Source organism: Amblyomma americanum, chromosome 4 (assembly GCF_052857255.1).
Source record: "Amblyomma americanum isolate KBUSLIRL-KWMA chromosome 4, ASM5285725v1, whole genome shotgun sequence".
Classification (NCBI taxonomy): Eukaryota; Metazoa; Arthropoda; class Arachnida; order Ixodida; family Ixodidae; genus Amblyomma; species Amblyomma americanum.
In genome coordinates this window covers 163,036,959-163,055,979 of record NC_135500.1, presented here as the reverse complement: position 1 = coordinate 163,055,979, position 19,021 = coordinate 163,036,959, and the positions used below count along the sequence as shown (strand labels likewise).

Here is a 19,021-nt window from a genome sequence, read left to right as displayed (position 1 = left end):
CGAGTTGGACAGACATGGTTCTTGTAGAGTTCTAAACGTGGGTGTTAATTCCTGTATAAAGCTCCGGTGTACTGTGCGTTTTAAACCTCACATTTGTGGCACCGTATGCGGAAAGTAAGAGCCACATCGTTCGGCAGGCAGAACACAGGACGAACGCTCTCCGGACCCAGACCGCAGACGCGGCACCCGACAAGATGTCCCTGCAGTCCTGTCCCTGCAGAGACATTTCGACCACCATAAAGCACTCGTGGAAAATACATCAGAGAACAAACAAGAATTAAAGACATCCTAGTCGAACTAAAGAAGAAGAAACGGGCTTGGGCAGGGCATGTAAAGCAAGCGCAAGGTAACCGATGGTCCTTAAGGGTATCGGACTGGATACCAAGGGAAGGCAAGCGTGCAGGGGGCGGAAGAAAGTTAAGTGGGCAAATGAGGTTAAGTTTGCGGGAATACGGTGGCCGCAGCTGGCACAGGACAGGGTTCATTGGAGACACATGGGACAGGGCTTGGTTCTGCAGCGCGCGCGCAGTCAGGCTGCTGATAATGATGTTGAAAGCACTCGTAACCCTGCCAGTACCAGAACACAATTGTCACGTGAAACGATAGAGGCCTATTATATTAAAAAAGCTGGATCAGGATGTGTCAGCGATACCTCAGTCTTTTTGCATAATGCAGAAAAGACGCTCCTTTCAAAGTTTTTGCGATAAAGATTTGATTAGATTGTTTTCCTATTTTTTTCCTTTTTGGTTCTTTTACGGTGTGCGCTTACGCTGGTCTAAGAGTATTTAAGCTGTGTGTGCGTCTCTGATTAAACGATTGTCGCCTACTCGTGCGTGGCAGCAGCATTCAGAGCAAATTCACCCAAATGCTAGAAAAATGTGGACAAGCTAGGGCATTGCCGAGGGTGCAATCAGCGTGGAATTTTTATTGCAAAAGCCAAGGATGTTCGTTCCGTACAAGTTTTAAGGGTCGAAATATGTCCTCGCATGATGCGCTATATACATCCTAGTGGGCAGTAAGGACGAAGCTGACGGGCTTGCTCCGGGCGAATGCAGTCGTCCCCGTCGCTCTTACGCACGAAGAGCTTCTGGCAGAATCCGCACTGATGGTTGCCGCCGGTGCGGTGGAATCACCCGTGGGCGGCGACAGCGTCTGCGCTAGCAAACTCCGCTCCGCACTTCGTGCAGAGCCGCTACCCGATGTGCGTGGCCAGGTGCAGAGCCATGGTGGCCCGGCTCCCGCAGGGCTGCTGGCACACGCGACATGCCGAGGCGGAGAACCGGGAGGCGTCGTTGCGGTCATGCTCGTACACTTCGTGGGCTATGCTCAGCAGTTGGAAGTGGGCTTTCAAATCCCAGCTTTCTTGAATGGCCTGCACCGCCACCGACCGGACGTACTGGAGCCGACAACGGTGCTGGAATAATTGACGTTGCTGCACGTAAGAAATTGGGTTGGTTGGTAAGTATGGTCCATGGTCGCGTTCATATGCAGAACTATCACCCATGCTTTCTATCAGCGTTCTTTGCAGCGGTACCACGTGTTTGATCGCATCATTAACTAGGTGAACCACTTTTTTTTTCTCACATCTAATGGCACGACGACCGAGCTTTGCGTGTTCCGCGCATAGCCACTGTGATAAAGAGCTCTGGTCCTTCAATAAAGGCACACTGGGGAAAAACAGAAGTGTTCCTGTACCAATAGGATACCACGCTCTAATCAATAAAAAAATACTTCCACTAAAAAACGGAGATTTTATATAGAAAATACCAAAAGACTAATCTTGTTCAAATGTTTAGGGGAATCCCCCAAGGTGGAGTAGCCCTATGGCTGCGCTTGGGTGGATGCCAATGAGTAATTACTCCCTTATAACCAACAAACTCAATACATGAGACGCAACCACCGGCCGATTCCGAAAGCGTAATGGGTGCGTCGACACAGAATGTCGGATCTCAGGGGTTGTGCTACACCTCCATTCACTTCAAAACGGTAGCTATTAGTCCATTCGGTGTAGACGCCACGAGTTCTAATCCAGTGGTCGAAAAATTTTTAATTCAATTATTTCAGCCATAAATTAAGGTCTTTTGCTGTCGGATCGAATTCAAAGCAGCTAGAATTAGTCAGAGAATCAGCTTTTACGGAGAACATTAATTGGATGGAGGTAAATGTCCATTTAACAGTTACTTCTCCTGTCCTTTAGCGAAAACTCTTTTGAGTCCATGCCGTAAAGCTTTTTCGTATAGAATCATTCACGCTGTCCTGGATAACAAAGAAAACGCGAAATGGTTTGGTATATAATTTATGGGGTTTAACGTCCCAAAGTGGCCCAGGTAACGAGGGACGCCGTAGTGGAGGGATCTGGATAATTTCGACCAGCTGGAGTTCTTTAACGTGTACTGACATCGCACAGTACACGAGCCTTTAGCATTTCGCCTCCATCGAAATGCGACCATCGCAGCGAGGATCAAGCCCGCGTCTTTCGGGCCGAGCGCCAAATTTTGGAAATTACCAGGCTCAAATTTGGAGCGCGCAATCGTGTGGTTATGGTTGGACATGGAATTATGGCCGGACACCGATTTTGGTACAAATCGGACGAGGTCAAATTTCGGTGCTGGTCCGAACCAAATTTTTGGAAATGACTAGGGACAAATTTGGATGTCGCCATCGTGTCGGCCACGGTCCGTTATGGTTGGGCATCTGACGTTTAACTTGAGGCTGTTGCCAATCGGCTTTGCCAGGTCACACCAAGGTAAATCTTGTGCACATCTCGGAATCGACTTTAGCATCCAGTAGAGTTATCGCTTTATAAGATAAATAAAAAAAGAAGAGTACAGTAGGGCTAGTCTCCCAGGGAAAAAATGGCTGGCGGTTTAGCACTGCTAAGCACGAAATGTGCGAAAGAACGGTTTTTAAAGCGAAAGCTTTACTACTTCCCTCCGTAGCTTCTTCGCCGTGTGCGCGAGTTCGACCTTGAAGCGAGGAGAAACCACGCGATAGGTACGACGTCACTCAACCGCCGCCGCCGCCGCCGGAACCGAGCGCTCGCCTCTGTTTCTATAGGCCGTCGGCGTTCACTGTTGGCGTTGACGTTAACGTTCTAGACTCCGATATCATATCTTTAGGAAAGAAAGGGCGCATAAGACCCGCCGTAGTGGCTCAGTGGTTAGGGGCGTTCTATTACTGATCCAGAGTACCCGGGTTCGAACCCGACCGAGGCGGCCGCGCTTCGATGGATACTAAACGCAAACGCGCCCGTGTGCTGTGCGGTGTCAGTGCACGTTAAAGATCCCCCGGTGGCCGAAATTATTCCGGAGCCCTCCACTATGGCACCTCTTTCTTCCTTTCTTCTCTCAGTTCCTCCCTCATACCTTCCCTTACGGGGCGGTTCAGGTGTCGGCCGAGATGTGAGACAGATACTGCGCCATTTCCATTCACCAACAACCAATTTACCAATTTTAAGGGCGCATAACTGGCTCCCTGGGTCAGTGGACGCCTCAATCACATTGTGAAGTACGTGGCGTTGGTGAGAGAGAGAGAGATGTGGGCTGCATCCATTAGCACTGACAACTTGGTGGCATACACTCGGCGCTGCAGCAATAAGCCGCAGCGTTCAGTGGATGGCCAACCTCTCCTGATCAACCATTAACTGCCATCTGCCAGGGTGACAGGATGGGCGCGTTGCCTACCCAGTGTGCGGACCGCACTCAACGTTACAGACGCCAAGCCGCGTCTACTTGCCGGACATACCACAGCTTACGCTCTATAACCAGGTTCAACAGCAGTTAAACAGCAGCTATTTTTGTTAAAGGTCGATACCACTACCACGTACCTGAAAGCGCGATTGAGGTGTCCACTGACCTAAAGATGTAGTTATGCGCCTTTCCTTTACTATCAACTGAGTCTACAACGTTGCCAAAGTGGACAATGAACCCGATAAACGCCGGAAGCCAGTGCCGCGCTTCTGCCACAACGTTGTAAACGACAACGCTTGCAACGCACATCTCCCTGTCAGTACCACCATGTAGCTCAAAGCGCGATTGAGGTGTCCACTAACCCAGAGAGCCAGTTATGCGCCTTTCCTTTCGTGAATATATATCAGAGGTTTCCTGTCCACATGCGGATTTTGTGGGGCAGAAAACCAACAATGCTTTCGTACAAAAAACTCCATTTATCAATAAAGGATTCTCTGGAACAGCATCCCCTATAAACGCGTGTCAGCACCTCTCAAATCCTGCAATGCCAAGCACATCGCAACCATTTTGAAGCGAAAGCTTCACTACGCTAGGTAAATCCGATTTCGCCGTGCGTTGCCTGTTGACCTACAAGTGAGCCAGAGGTCAGATGTGGCTATACCTTACCGTATGTGGTCCACCATGGTGTCGCACCAATTGACATTTGACCGATTCGCAGGTAGAGGGTGGTAAAATAGGCCGCAGCGTTCACTGGGTGACCAACCTCTCGCGAACTACCACCTGGCAGCGTGGCAGGGTGGGCGCGCTGGCTATCCAATGTGCAGAACACACACAACGTTACAGACGCCAAGCCACGTCTACTTGCCCGATACACCACAGCTTTCGCTCTCTAACCAGGTTCAGCAGTAGTAAAACCGCAGCTAATCTTATCGCAATAGCGTTTCTCTGCACCATATGTCAAGCACAGCTGCCAATCTCAATCGCTGCACACTTAAGCTATTTGTTGCTTCTCCCTGTGAATTGTCGAGCTTAACATCCCGAAGCCACTGAGGCCAACTTTTTACAGCATATCTATAAACGTTGACTAAGACTATGAGGAACGCTATAGTGGAGGGTTGCCGATTGATTTCAACCACGTGAGGGTCTTTAACGTGCGCTGACGTTACACAGCACGCGGGCGCATTTCGCGTTAAGCCTCTATCGAAACACGGCCGACGCTTATTTCCGGGTCTAAACCCAGGTACACAGGCTCAGTAGCCGAGCGCCCTAACCACTAAGCCATCTCTGTTGTGATCCGCTAATAATGCCACTGGCAACCGAGCATGCGCCTTAAAGCGTTGCACACTACGTTCAGCTCCCCTTCCTAAACAAAGAAAGCTGCTCTCGCAGTTGCTCAGATCATACAATTGTAATATTTGAGCTGTGCAGAGTGGCTGCACACAATCGGCGCTACCGATGAAACAGATGCGGCTGCTTTCGAACTTCGCAGGCAGAAGCTACACACATGCCGGGCGACCCCCAGGAACCATCGAGACCGCAAAGATTACCGATGGTTGTCGGAAGAAAGTCTGGCCTTACCTCCTCAGGGGACAAATCGGAATCGAAGCCATCATAAGCCTGCGTGGGCGCCGCTTCAGTCTCGGCAAGAGGGGGAAGCCTAATTGTCAGGAGTGAGGCGGCGGCCTGGGGTCCCATGCCTCCAGTCTTCCTGCAACACGTAGCGCTGGCGATGGAGGTAACAACGGCTAACGCGCCAATGTTCACCGAGACTGCTGGATCGGGCGAACGGCGGCACGTGAACGACACGAGCAAGGGCGGCGACGGAGCTACACGTGAGAAGTATGACGTAATTCACGAGCGATTCTCACCAAACGCTTCGGCGAAATGAATGAGAAAGCAGTGGCCTACACGGATGCGGCTAGCGGGAAACTGGGAGCAGCGGTGGCAACGGTCGTCAGTGGCCGGGGTACAGCTGTCTCTTCCGCAACCATACGCAGTCGAAATCCAGAGTCGGCTGAAGAAGTTGCAATAGCGCTCGCTTGCGTGGGAACGGGGGCACAATACATAATTAGCGATAGCAAGACTGCTATCCAAAATTATGCCCGAGGCAGAATAACTCAAGAAGCACTGCGAATCCTAGAGGGACGCAGAATAAATAGAAATATTAGTCTCGTTTGGACACCAGCCCCCGAGGCAGTTCCAGGAAACGAGGCGGCACCAAACGCTTCGGCGAAATGAATGAGAAAGCAGTGGCCTACACGGATGCGGCTAGCGGGAAACTGGGAGCAGCGGTGGCAACGGTCGTCAGTTGCCGGGGTACAGCTGTCTCTTCCGCAACCATACGCAGTCGAAATCCAGAGTCGGCTGAAGAAGTTGCAATAGCGCTCGCTTGCGTGGGAACGGGGGCACAATACATAATTAGCGATAGCAAGACTGCTATCCAAAATTATGCCCGAGGCAGAATAACTCAGGAAGCACTGCGAATCCTAGAGGGACGCAGAATAAATAGAAATATTAGTCTCGTTTGGACACCAGCCCACGAGGCAGTTACAGGAAACGAGGCGGCAAACGCCCTGGCTCGAGATCTCTACTTCCGAGCCGCGGCAGGACCGCCCGATAGCAAGGAACTGGACGAGAGACTGATAAATTACACAGAAATGGTGGAAAATTACAAACTAAACAGGAGACTCTTTCCTCCCCCGGACAAAGAGCTCACTAACACAGAGGCTACGGCTTGGAGGAGACTACAGGCAAAAAATTTCATACATCCAGTGTGGGCATCACATGTCTTAAAAGATGAGGATATTGATGATAAGTGTAGGAAGTGTGGGGAGAGGGGGACCCTCGACCATGTGATTTGGGAATGTGCGGATTCTCCAGGGTTCCGAGAGAACATAGACAGTAGAGAGGCCTGGGAAACCCTTCTGCAAAGCACGGACCCCGTCGTGCAGAAGAAAGCGGTCCATCTGGCGATAGCTGCCGCGAGGAGTCAGAAGCTCCTTGCCTGTCTCTAGTCGCGGAGGTCCCGGCCCCTGCCCCTCGGCTTGCGTGCCGGAGGTAGGGAGTAGGGGGCCTCCATTCTGATGGCAAATAAAGGTTTATCGTCATCATCATACTCGCGCACGCAAGCACGCACGCAATAGTCGAAATTACTCCTCAGCCCTCTGCTAGGGCACCTCTTACTGCCTTTCTTCTCTCACTCTTTCCTTTATTTATTATTATAAAGCGCTCTAAATCCTCCTCCGCGCAGGCCTACCCAAAGATCACATTAGACACACCATTTTCTGGATACCGGGACACACCGAGATAGAAGGCAACCAAAGGGTCAATAGAGTCGCTCGCGAATACACTAACCGAGCACTCTTGAACGAAGACCCGGAGGACTTCTTGAGGGTAATCCCGACGTACTCCGACATTCTAAATTATTACAGAGGGACAAGACTAAAGTATCCTCCTCCACACAACAAATTAAATCAACAAGAAGCAGTTTACTGGAGGAAGCTGCAAACCGAAACCTTCCCCAATTTACACATCCTTAGCAAAATGTTCCCGAACCAATACAGGGACATCTGCCCATGGCGCGGTGCAACACCCACCCTATACCGTGTTACTTGTGAATGTGACAGAAATAAAGCATTCCATGCCTCAGAAAATCCCAGTGCGGAACAGTGGGAGAGTGTGCTCTCCAGCGGCAGCCCAATCCTCCAAAGAGGATTGGTCATACATGCCCAGCGAGCGGCCAAACTCAGCGGTGCCCTGGAATAGGGGCGCCGACCTCTACAAGGCGAAGGGAGACATCTGCTTGAAGATGAAGACCTCTGTCTGACCGAAACACCTTGTTAGAGCAATAAAGTGTATCCTATCATATCCTTTATTCCTTCTCTTAAGGCGCAGTTCAGGTGTCCGCCGAGATGTGACATATACTGCGCCATTTCGTTGCCTCAAAAACCAATTTTCATTGAAACGCCATGTGGGCAAAAATCAAGCAACATAACTCAAACGAGCACAAAATATTCATAACAGTCGCCCTTGAGGGTCGAAATATTTCTAACTTCCCGTAAACAGTTCATCACGGCCAGCGATGTTAACTTCCCCCTGCATCCTGTCACCTCTGGTGTTGAAGGTACTGTGCTTGAGCCTCTACTTTTAAGAGCGGGAGCCCTCACTAACGTTCGTCAAGGACGCGTCAGTGAAGGTCAAATTCACCACAACAGTCACCACGGGACCACACTATACCATAAAACAGTGGGCGCGTAGCGCGTCAAATGGTACCTATACTTTCGATCCATTATAGGTATAGACCTCCTTCACTCCGCAACGTCATGAAGATGCGGTGGCGCTGATGTTAGCAGCGACTTTCGCACGGTAGGCAAAACAGGTTCCGCCTGCCCGTGACATGCCTGCACACTTCAGAAGCAGCATGTATTGACCAGCTGCGTCGCCGTTGGTTTCGCGCAGTAGCATAAAAAGAAATTTAAATTAGCCTCGATAGGTTTCTCGCAGATAAATACCACATTAGGAAACTGGCTAACGGGGAATGGGCCGCGGTAGTAAAGCGCAAAGTCCGGGAGTCAATCGGCAGTGCCACTCAATGTACTTAATAGCATGCAAGTTGCTGCGTTCATTCACCTGAACATCAGCATAGTATAATTATAACTGCGCAAGGAAAAAAAGCACATATGTATCTGCACGCGCATTTATCACATTGAGCCGGTGTGCACGGGGTGCCGGCGCAGGTTCACTCGCCCACCAGGAATGCGTTCTTTTGATTTATATAAAACAGCATGTTTTAATGGCGCGTTTTATGGCATTTAATATTTTCTTGAAACTGTTTCTTAATATGGCCAACGTAATTATTTGATTCGAGTAGAAAGAAGTCTGGTAAGTTGTGTCAATCTTGCGCGGTCACGTTGGCATGCTTAGAATAGCGTACCTTAAGTGTGCTAAATGCCACATCCTCTTTCATTACACCATGCATGTGTCATGTTTCATGAGGTAGTACATGATCGCGAAGCTTGTTTGGAAAGAAGCAGGCCTGCTACTAACAGACACGTGGCGAAATTTAGAGGGGACGCGGCAATGGTGTTTTCGTTTTTTATATGCATGCGATATGTAACTAAATTTGGTGCAAATATGAAACTGCTGCGCTAGTTTCAGTAATGCGTTTTATTTTTAGCTATACCTGGTGCAGTTCTTGGGTAATTATAATTAATACCCTCGTAAAGTCACCCTAAGGTTTTAAATAATTGAGTAGAATGTTAGCAAATTTTTTATGCCAGCATGTTCGCAAAGCCCTGTTCTGTATGATGACGCTATTAGCTGTTTTCTTTTATATGACCATGCTTTTGCATGCATAGTTACATGAAAACGTTTCTTGCAAAAAATAACAGTACTACACGTGCAGGAAAAAAATCGATAGATTTATTACACTCCTCAATGTCTCAGGAATCGTTTGCGAAAAATAGAATCATTCTATTTTCATGCTACTGATCCGGAGTTCCCGGGTTCGAAACCGACCGCGGCGGCTGCGTTTTTATGGAGGCAAAACGCTAAGGCGCCCCTGTGCTGTGCGATGTCAGTGCACGTTAAAGATCCCCAGGTGGTCGAAATTATTCCTGAGCCCTCCACTACGGCACCTCTTCTTTCACTCCCTCCTTTATCCCTTTCCTTACGGCGCGGTTCGGGTGTCCAACGATATCAGACAGATACTGCTACATTTCCTTTTCCCAAAAACCAATTATTATTATTATTTTCATGCGTTATGAAATTACGAAGGGGTGAGTGATGTCAATCGCAGAAAATGTGAAAGGTCAGAAAACGAAAATAATAATAATAATAATAATAATAATAATAATTGGTTATTGGGGAAAGGAAATGGCGCAGTATCTGTCTCATATATCGTTGGACACCCGAACCGCGCCGTAAGGGAAGGGATAAAGGAGGGAGTGAAAGAAGAAAGGAAGAGGAGGTGCCGTAGTGGAGGGCTCCGGAATAATTTCGACCACCTGGGGATCTTTAACGTGAAGTTTATATTCCCTCGTTTAAGGCCTCTTCGCTTTGGTCAAAGAAATGCGACACTGAAATAAAAACAACAAAAACCAAAGAAATTACCTTACAATTTTCGACGACCACACATCTAAAAAGCGTAGCTTATAAATTTCTACTGAATTTTTCATAACGAAACAGAAGACTTCAGGGCTAGCAAAGAAAATAATTCCAGAAATAAAAAATTTCACCAAATCGACCAGTTTACCAAGGGAAGAAGTCGACCAGGCTGGTGCGTGATCTTGCGGCTAAAAACAGCGCTTACGCGAGACAGACGAGATCGGAGACACGACGCTGTCCCCACTTTTCGCACAGCGCAACACGTGTGTCTACTGACGGTGAGCGCACGTCTGCTCCGTCGAAACAATGCCAGCGCTTCTCCTGACCTCTGCCCCGAAGTCAAATCATTCCGGCAAGTACAAAGTGTTAAAAAAAAAAAACTTTATTCAATGCTTAGCGCAGAAATCAACGGAAGAAACGCGTTCTGTTTACTACTAACCATATATACAAACACAGTGGCGAACTATTTCTCTGAATACGCCGCACGTGGGCAGCGCGAGCTCGTGTACTTCTAGAAATTACTAAGTTGAAAGCATCAACGGTAGCTGTGATTCGCAAAAACTGAAAACCCGCCGACTACTGATCCGGAGTACCCGGGTTCGAACCCGACTGCGGCGGCTGCGTTTTCGATAGAGGCAAAACGCTAAGGCGCCCGTGTGCTGTGCGATGTCAGTGCACGTTAAAGATCCCCAGGTGGTCGAAATTATTACGGAGCCCTCCACTACGGCACCTCTTCATTTCTTCTTTCACTCCCTCCTTTATCCCTGCCCTTACGGCGCGGTTCGGGTGTCCACCGAGATATGCGAGACAGAATGTGAGACAGATACTGCGCCATTTCTTTTCCCCAAAAACCAATTACTATAAATATACAAGCCTTAAAATTTAAATCCGCGCTCAACTGCCGCGACGCCACCACCTGGCCTTTTGCCTACCGCGAGCCCGCTAGCGACTGCAGCGCCTCCTCGTTTGCAAACATGCAGGAGGTCTATATGTGCCAGTAAACAGGCCATCGAAATGAGACACCGCCCGCACCGGGACCACCATTTGCATAAAATTTGGGGGCCACCCGTTCGACGCAGAATATTCAAAGTGGTGCCAAATGACTTGGCATGTCCCTGGGGATAAATTGACTAATTGAGATGAAGCCCCTAATATGCGCTGGATTCGCTAAGGGAGCGGAGAGGACTCTACATCAACGGCAATAAAAATATATCTTGAACACACCGATGTAAACACTTGAAGCTCCTGTAGCTAACGCTCTTAAGTAGACCACTCAGGCAGTGTTGGCAGAGAATTTTTCCAATCTATATTAATGACCTGACCGACTGTGTTTCATCATCCATCTATATGCCCAGCCATGGAAAGAAAAACGATGGGGGTAACGTTAAGAAGCGGGCAGAGTGGGTAAGGGAACGAACGCGGGTTAACGACATCGTAATGGAAATGAAGAAAACTGCAGGGCTATCCTTCCATGAAGTACCAGCTGACATTGACTCGCGGGAAAAAAGGCTTGCCACGACTTGACGATACGTCGTGCTACACCACAGTGTGCAGTCGACCGTTTAAAGGAGATTTTATTGAAGAAAAAAGACGATGGTTGAGAAAACGCACTGGACCCTCAGTTTTTGACAACTACCCCCAGTATTTGCAGCCTGAGGCAATACGAGAGCAGATCATGGCGAGCAAAAACAAGAGAGCCTGTTGATGGATGTTCCTGCAGCATCCACCTCTAACTTACGTTGGCTGAACAAGCTGCCCCCAGCAACAATGCCAAGTGCTTAAAACGAGAAGTACTATAAAAGTGTCCCGATGGACAGCAGGACAACATCAAGTTAAAATACTACTGAACGAGTTAAGCGGAAATGGAAGGAGAGGGACCCCCGAAACCAAATCTTGTGCCTAAAACAAATTGCTGATAGGTAAAAGGATGAGCTGAAATGGCTTAAAGAGGACATTTTTGCACGCAAACTCTTCCTACATATGGCAGAAAGCAGCAGAGAAACAGCCTTGGGCCTTATTTCTGCTCGATCAGATCATAAATGCCAAGAAAAAAAAAGGCCAACATGGTCAAGACACAACTTGCCGCTTAACTGTTATAAGCCACCTGTCTACAAGAGCTTACGAGCATGTGCGAGGTGAAACCCTTCTGAAGCTATTCCATCTTACATTGGCAAACAGGACGGTGAAACGGGATTCACAAAAATGGTTGAAACTTGGCTGAAGCTGGAAACTTGACCGTGCCACAATCAAGGGTGTGCTCTTTTACCGTTGATGAGATATGCATAAAAAAAAACTGGAGTGCCAGGAGTAGCAGGACTCCTGTGTTAGACACGCTGAAGTTCCAACGAACGGCGACAGCAAAACTGTGGTTTTAGCCAACTCTTTTTGTTTCGTTATTACTGGAATGCGCACATCATACAGAATTCCACTAAATTTCATGAGCTGATACTGTTCATTATGAAAAAAAAAAAAGTAGGAAGCCTGTGGTTGCCACATCCTGAGACCCGCCATCAACAACCATAAAGTAAATGTGCATGCCATGAAGATTCCTGTCAGCAGTACTTTAAAATAAAAAATTGAACATCCAAGTGACCCTGGAAGGCCTCTGTTCCCGACTTTTGACCCCTGCCATGTGCTCAGAAACGTGCACTCCAAGCTGAAAGGTGAAAACTTTCATTCGTGCTTACTTGAGAGTACAACAGCGACCTGATAGAATCATTGTTAGAGATTTGCGGATGTCATCAGGATTCAACAGCACCTTAGGTACTCATGCTGCCCTTTCAGGGCTTTAAAAAGTACCGAGGACCAGAATAGCTGCCCCAGCATGCAGTCAAATGTTTCTCACACTGATAAAAACAATAGTCTCCTATACAGCTTCTCAGGGCATCCCCTTCGCAAGGAGACCCAGATGTGCAGCACTCAAAAGTTGCTCATGTGCTTAAAGGGCTGGATACAACCGTGCTACCCTTACTCATACCTTTACAGATCCTAGCAGCTGTTCACTTTGGGGGTTATATTGCCAGGGTCATCAGGGAACAAATGAACTAAGACGACTGCATTGGTGTGTAAAGTGACAAAACTTCTCTTAACATTCCCATGTAGACAGGACCAAGGTGAGCTTATTTATCTCTCACAGCAGTTACTATTAGTTCTGAAGATTCTTAGGGAATTTGCTGATGAAATATTCAAAGAAAATCAAACTTTTTCAAAACCACTTGCAGTGGTAGGACAGGCAACTGGCTTCTTGTAGCAGCTTTTGTAACAGAAGAAATCGCAGTTTGTAGCAGCAATTTCAAGTTTTGCAGCAGGAAAAATGGCATTATGCAGCAGGTAGTTGAGCTTTTGTAGCAGAAAAAAATTGTTTCGTAACAGAATTTCATGTCTCGAAACATTTAAATAAAGAAGGCTTGTTTTATCTCTTGAACAGCCAATTGCTCAGGTGTTGATAACGACCTTTTGGGATTCAGGTAGCAGCATCCCACCGTTGCCACCAGTTGTTGAGATTCAGGTAGCGTGACTGGGCCGGAGAAGAGACGAGGACGATCGGAGGAAGAAAACTTGGAAAACTTTATACAAGGACTATTTACATAATGTACAAGTAAGGGCAACTGAGAGTGCTTCTCAGTAAAGAGAGCTTCTTAGCAGTCGGGAGTCTCTCCCAGCAAAGGGTACCTCTCAAGAGGGGGCTCTCTCTGGTACCAAACCAGCAGCTCGTTAAATACTCTTCGTATTCCCCAGATCCCTAGCTGGGAAATACAGTTCGAAGAATGATGTCCAATCACACGATGGCACTGATGGTACCACCCACGGCAGGGCGGTCCTGATGTTCTCTCGCAGCTCGGTCGAGGGGGAGGGAACAGGACCCGGTCACGTTGTCGTCCACGCGGCCTCCAGGTGGGCGCGCACGTGTGTCAGGACCGCGCCCATGTGGACCCAAAAGGCGCCTGCGCGACACAGGAATGCAGGCTGTCTCCCAGCAGGGGTTGAAAGATCTTGTACTGATGACCGGAACGCGGAACCTCTGTCGAAGGCGCAGCACTCGGGCAATTGTTCAACCCCAGCGTGACTGAAGAGGGCAACACTGATCTTGTACTTCGTCGTCTGAGGACCGGAACGAATATGTGGGGACGCTATTATCAACGCTGCACCCGATGTTCCTGCAGCCTCGTTTCTTCCAGAGGGCTCATTCACCTTCGCGGTGGTTTTCAGGGAATCCTCCCCCATGCCCAACTTCGACGAACTCAACAGCAGGAAGAGAGCGCGAGCACAACAGACCATAGCCATGCAAAAACAAGCTTCAAGCCCAAATTCAATTCAGTATAAAGTGCTGTTCTTTCCTTAAGAAGCCCCAAAAATAAGCAAACAAGAGATTTTGCTAAAAACAAAGCCGTTTTTATTCAGAGGGAAGACATAACGAGATATGCAACAAAGCTATAAAAAATACCGTTCTTAAAACTGCAAATTTACGGTACTATTTCTTCTCTTTCCTTGATGACACCAGCTCAGACAGCGCTGCTGCGAGCTTTTGCTGTCCATTCTTCAGAAGGGCTTGCAACATCTGCAAAATTTTTAGGCTTGATGCCTTTCGCGAAAAGCAGCTCAGCATTGGTGATCGTAATCCCGGCCAGCCTGATCTTTTCTTCCAGAACCTTCTCTTCATTCTTACCTCTTTTCTGAATGTCCTTGTCCGGTACATCAGCCTTCTTTTTCTTGTTTTGCACGTGTCTCTTCTGCTGCATCTGCATCCAACAGCAGTCCTTTCACCGCTCTGATTAATCGTTGTGCCATAGGAATGGCAGCTGGATTTCGGCCGAAACGCTGGGAATGTCATTACAGACCTAAGCCAAATTACACTTTGTATTGGAAAAAAAAAACGATCGGTCTCTCGGCGCTCGCCGATTTTAACTGAAGCCCCCCTCCAAATGAGCATTGCTGTGCGAGAGGCATCGAAGTGCCTTTATGAGTGCCACCAATAAGGGATATTTTCGAGCCCCATCCGCTTGCTTGGGTTCGAAAATTTTTTGCCAGAAGTCAAGTCGTTCGTATTGCCTGGCTAATAACTTCTGAAACACAAAGACTAAACTCATCCATCAGGGCGGAGACCTCGTGAGCTGCGATGACCTCCATCAGCGATGACCAGCGGGGATGAAGATGGACACTTTCGTCGCGCCTTTTTCTTCCAATCAGCACGGGTTTTTGACAATGTTGCCGGCAGATGTCGGATTTCGCGAAAGTGAATTTCGGTTTTGCTCTTGGCAGAGCTATTCAGCGGCGTTTTGGCGCACACATAGCGTAAAAGTAGGCAAGAAATCGATTTTGTAGCAGCATGTAGCAGGATTTCTGATTTGGCGCAGTTTGGCACAGCAGTTCCACAACTGCACTTGCAACGTAGGTTGGTCATGCAGTTTCAGCTCTCTGTGCATCAAAGCTATTGAACAGCAAAGACTAGAGGCACTGATGAAGTCTACACCTGTGCATTTCTTGAGGTCTCTTCTGGCAAACTACATGTTCAGAATCACAGACAGACAGGATGCATATCGGTACTTTGCCAAGAACCCACTCTCAAGGAAGCTCTGAAGGTAAACGATTTTCTTAAGCATTTGCTTGTTCAGCTCACAACGAAAGTGTCATAAGGCATGCTGCATACCATTTTATACAAGGAATCGTGGTGTAGCAGCGGCATTGTAGGGACTTTTTTGCTACAGCATGCAGTGTGCTTGCAATGCCGACATTCTCAAGGCAAATGTCGGCGCTTAGCTTCTAATTTTCAGCCCCTCGAGGTGGGCAGTGAGCGGGAAAACAAATTTTAAGTCCGGCCACTCACCCGCACAGATCCGTGGACCCACTCCTTTCTTATTATTCCATGAGCACCGTCCAAAACGACCAGCATCACTCACGAATACAAATGCAGTTTTGCATGCAGACGATATGGGCAAGTACACAATTAGTGATGGAGAGCTCTTTTTCAGTGGCACTCCCTGCAGTGGCACCTCGTAGCAGCGCCAAAGATGGCACTCTGTGTATTTGTTTTTCTTTCGCTGGGCACTGAAAGAATACGAGAGGCACTGCCTGTACCTCGTGCTTCCGGGCCATCTGCACATATGCAATAGTAGGTCGTGGTTGCACAAAGCAGCACGTGTGTAAGGAATGAGTGCAGAATAAGACTGATATGCCACCAAGAGTTACCCTCGGCACGGTGGTAGAGACAGTAGCTGAGGCTGCTTGCGTGGGGAAAAAAAAAACTCACATGACGGTTACGACTATGTAATGCGAGATTCAATGATAGGTGTTAAAGCGTTTAGTTTTGGGGACATTTTGAGGTAGAAAAGATACAGTGACCTCATATCACACTGGTGTAGTGGTCAAGTGATGGGCCCCTGCACTGGCAGGCGGCTTTTCCAAACAGAGCCACCTGTAGGCTTATGCAACCCAGGTTGACTGTCATATAATGTGAGTGCATCAATGACCAGTGGGTGCATTAATGCCACCCATCAGGCGGGCGGATGTCATTAACACGCCAAAACCGGTTACGCCGACAGTGACGACGCCGAACGACTATGATGCATAATCCTGGGACGGGCACCTCCCAGATATCGCTGTAAAAACCTTAATTAAAGGCTTGAGGAACAATGAAAGGAAACACATGAAATGCGGAAACAAATGGAAGTGCAGAAGAGAAAAGAAACATTGCTTGAAAAAATGAAGGGTCCATTCTAGTGTAACGCCTCTTGACACAGTGCTGTGGTCATGCCACATCAAGAAAGGTTGTGCAGCAAGGCACTGGCACGAAGTGGACCAGTCACAAGCAGAATAATTGGCCGCGGCGTCCAGGTCTGGTAGCTCAGAGAGGCAAAAGTGACCCAAGACGTAAGGCGACGGACAGCGCCAGTGGGTGACAGCAGCCCCGAGTATGAAGGCTCAGGCTGGCAATGACTGTCAGTCTAGGTCTGGTAGCCCAGACATCTCGGTCACGCGAGCCATCTAATGCAGGCAACTGCATCAGATGGCGAGTTGCAAGCCAGCTGAGGAAATGAGCAGCCAGATACTAATGCTCTTTATACTTCTGCATAAGGTTGAGTATTTCAAGCTGCATGTCCAGCTTTTTACTTGGCTTCACTTTCCTCATGTGGCCAACCAAGGATAGAGCAAAGTACTCATCCGCATCTGGCGGCTTGTAGTCTGACAGCAGTCTTGACACTTCCTCAAGCTGCTGCTGGAGACCATCATCCACTTTCCTTCTCTTGCGCTGCCGAGGCTGAGGTGTTGGCATCCGTGCAGGCAATTCGTCTGTGGCAGCAAGTTCCTGGTCTGAAACGTCAGATGCTCCCTCTGGCGACTCCGTGGACAGAGAGGCAGCGGGTGCGGCGTCCTGGTTGCTTTCTACAGAAAGCAACGACACGCTGTCGACATCGACGTATGGTGCGACTGCTGAGACAGCTTCTTCAGCAGTTACTCCCGAATGATTCAGCTTATGAGAATTCCTGTAACAAGGTGCATGCAGAAGAATGAATTTCAAAATGACGGATACATATGTCCACCACATGAGAAGATCTAAATGATTAAGTAAACTGCACAGCCACTTTCCACAAGCATCCGAGTTTTACCTTTGCAAAAATGATGCTGGCCTGGAAACCAAAAAATGAAAACACCAGTTTCGTTGGTCTTTGGGTCTAAGAATATCAACTCGAACTTTATGAAATGTTGCACACTACGCTCCAGGTGACATAAGCATGTGGTTGAAGGTTCAGGTATGTGCATGCAAAAGAAACTGCAACAGCATTTCAATAAACGCTCCAGGTGACATAAGCATGTGGTTGAAGGTTCAGGTATGTGCATGCAAAAGAAACTGCAACAGCATTTCAAAAAACTTGGAAGCATAAAATCAACATGCAGCATGATGCACGAGTACACAAAGTAGGTGAAGGCAAATACAAAACCAGCCTGACCCTACATGTGTCAAAACGCACTCAATGTTAACTGTGTTCTGACTATGGCTTTTGATGCCTATGGAAATGTAATGACTATGGAAATGCAAACCTTTGGCCAGCCTCATAGGGGTAGTACCACTGCATACAGACTGCCTGAAACTCTGAGAACACGAGCATGCTTCTTCGGCATTGTGCAGAACACTTTATCTACTATCCACTAAAGTGAAACTTCGAGATTCTAACATTGCTAGCAAAACTTCTGCAGTGCATCTCTCGCGCATTCTTTAATTTCCTCATTCTCAAAATGCATCTTTTATATATTTAATCAATGTCGTAACGCAGCATATGGTTTGGCTGTCAAACCTTTTTTAAGTTTGACACTCGGGCGTACTCGCGCTGTTTGGGACATTCTGCGTAATAGCTAAAACACGCCGCAAACCCACTCCCTGAAGTAACGTCGTACAATACGTACGGTAATCTCGTCAAGGAGTCCTTCAAGAAGGCAAGCTGCTCGAAGTACTTCCATGACACATCGTCAGCAGCGGTGACATCTGTACCTTCCTCAGTTTTAAGGTCGTTCTTCTGCGCCAACACTTGCGCCGTCAGCAGGCGCCTGAACTTGTCACGCAGCGATTTCCATCGCTTTTGAACGACTGTGTCTGTGGGCATAAAAGGCGACGGTAAATCTGAGTTGCCAGTAGGCTGCGACCATTCGTGACGAGAAGGACGACAGCCAAAGCACGCCAGTGGTCAAGAGCAGTAGGGAGGGGCCCGTAGGTAGGGACCTTACCCGTAGGGGCTCACCTGCGCCCGGCACACCTGGCAGCAAGCGAGCCGCGACCTCGGCCCACAACAATCGCGTCTTGGTGCGGTTTTTGTGGTCTTTGTGCAGCGCGTGCCACAGCGCCGGTCGAGCTTCGACGCAGTAAATCAGAGCTTCGTTGTCCAGCGCTAAACTCATGGTCACTGGACGACAGGCACATAACCACACTACACACAACAAAGCGGCATGGATGAACCTCTGTCCGAAGCATGGAGGAATGAAGGAAAAGGTTTCCTTCCTCCGTGGTCCGAAGTAATCCAATCCGGTCTGCCTTATGGCTATGGCTACTTCTGACGTTATTCGATCCGGCTCTGTACGGCTACAGTCACAATGTCACGTCTAGAAGGTGAGGCTTGGAATCTTTAAAATAACTACAGTAACTATAAAATATATTAGCATGTTCAGAGTTCCACCCAGTGACATATGTAGGCTGCATAGCGTGTTTCTTTTTGTGAGTGTGCCTAAGTCCTTGTTCG

The 19,021-nt window shown here is 48.2% G+C and overlaps 2 protein-coding genes across 3 annotated transcripts; both read right to left on the bottom strand.

Moving 5' to 3' along the window:
* Window positions 1-1,192: 1,192 nt before the first annotated feature.
* Window positions 1,193-6,347, bottom strand: LOC144129897 (uncharacterized). Its single transcript, XM_077663958.1, has 2 exons — window positions 5,268-6,347; window positions 1,193-1,432 (listed from the first exon to the last, which is right to left on the bottom strand). The coding sequence occupies exons 1-2, from the start codon at window positions 5,382-5,384 to the stop codon at window positions 1,193-1,195; spliced, it is 357 nt and encodes a 118-aa protein (XP_077520084.1). The 5' UTR covers window positions 5,385-6,347.
* A 3,384-nt stretch (window positions 6,348-9,731) lies between these two features.
* LOC144128608 (uncharacterized) lies at window positions 9,732-18,824 on the bottom strand. Of its 2 annotated transcripts, XM_077662142.1 has the most exons (3): window positions 18,527-18,824; window positions 18,195-18,381; window positions 9,732-17,275 (listed from the first exon to the last, which is right to left on the bottom strand). In XM_077662142.1, the coding sequence occupies exons 1-3, from the start codon at window positions 18,681-18,683 to the stop codon at window positions 16,840-16,842; spliced, it is 780 nt and encodes a 259-aa protein (XP_077518268.1). In that variant the 5' UTR covers window positions 18,684-18,824; the 3' UTR covers window positions 9,732-16,839. The 2 variants fall into 2 exon arrangements, with proteins under 2 accessions (XP_077518268.1, XP_077518269.1); XM_077662143.1 differs by lacking the exon at window positions 18,195-18,381 and having other exon boundaries at window positions 18,527-18,803.
* Between the last annotated feature and the right edge of the window lie 197 nt (window positions 18,825-19,021).

Bases quoted from the DNA above. Each gene is read 5' to 3' on its own strand.
- LOC144129897 (XM_077663958.1), bottom strand. From the start codon at position 5,384: ATGGGACCCCAGGCCGCCGCCTCACTCCTGACAATTAGGCTTCCCCCT. The intron at 1,433-5,267 runs GTAAGGCCAGAC...TCTTACGTGCAG, and splicing joins CCGATTTGTCCCCTGAGGAG to CAACGTCAATTATTCCAGCA.
- LOC144128608 (XM_077662142.1), bottom strand. From the start codon at position 18,683: ATGAGTTTAGCGCTGGACAACGAAGCTCTGATTTACTGCGTCGAAGCT. The intron at 18,382-18,526 runs GTGAGCCCCTAC...TTATGCCCACAG, and splicing joins GCCAGGTGTGCCGGGCGCAG to ACACAGTCGTTCAAAAGCGA. The intron at 17,276-18,194 runs GTACGTATTGTA...ACCTTGTTACAG, and splicing joins GACTCCTTGACGAGATTACC to GAATTCTCATAAGCTGAATC.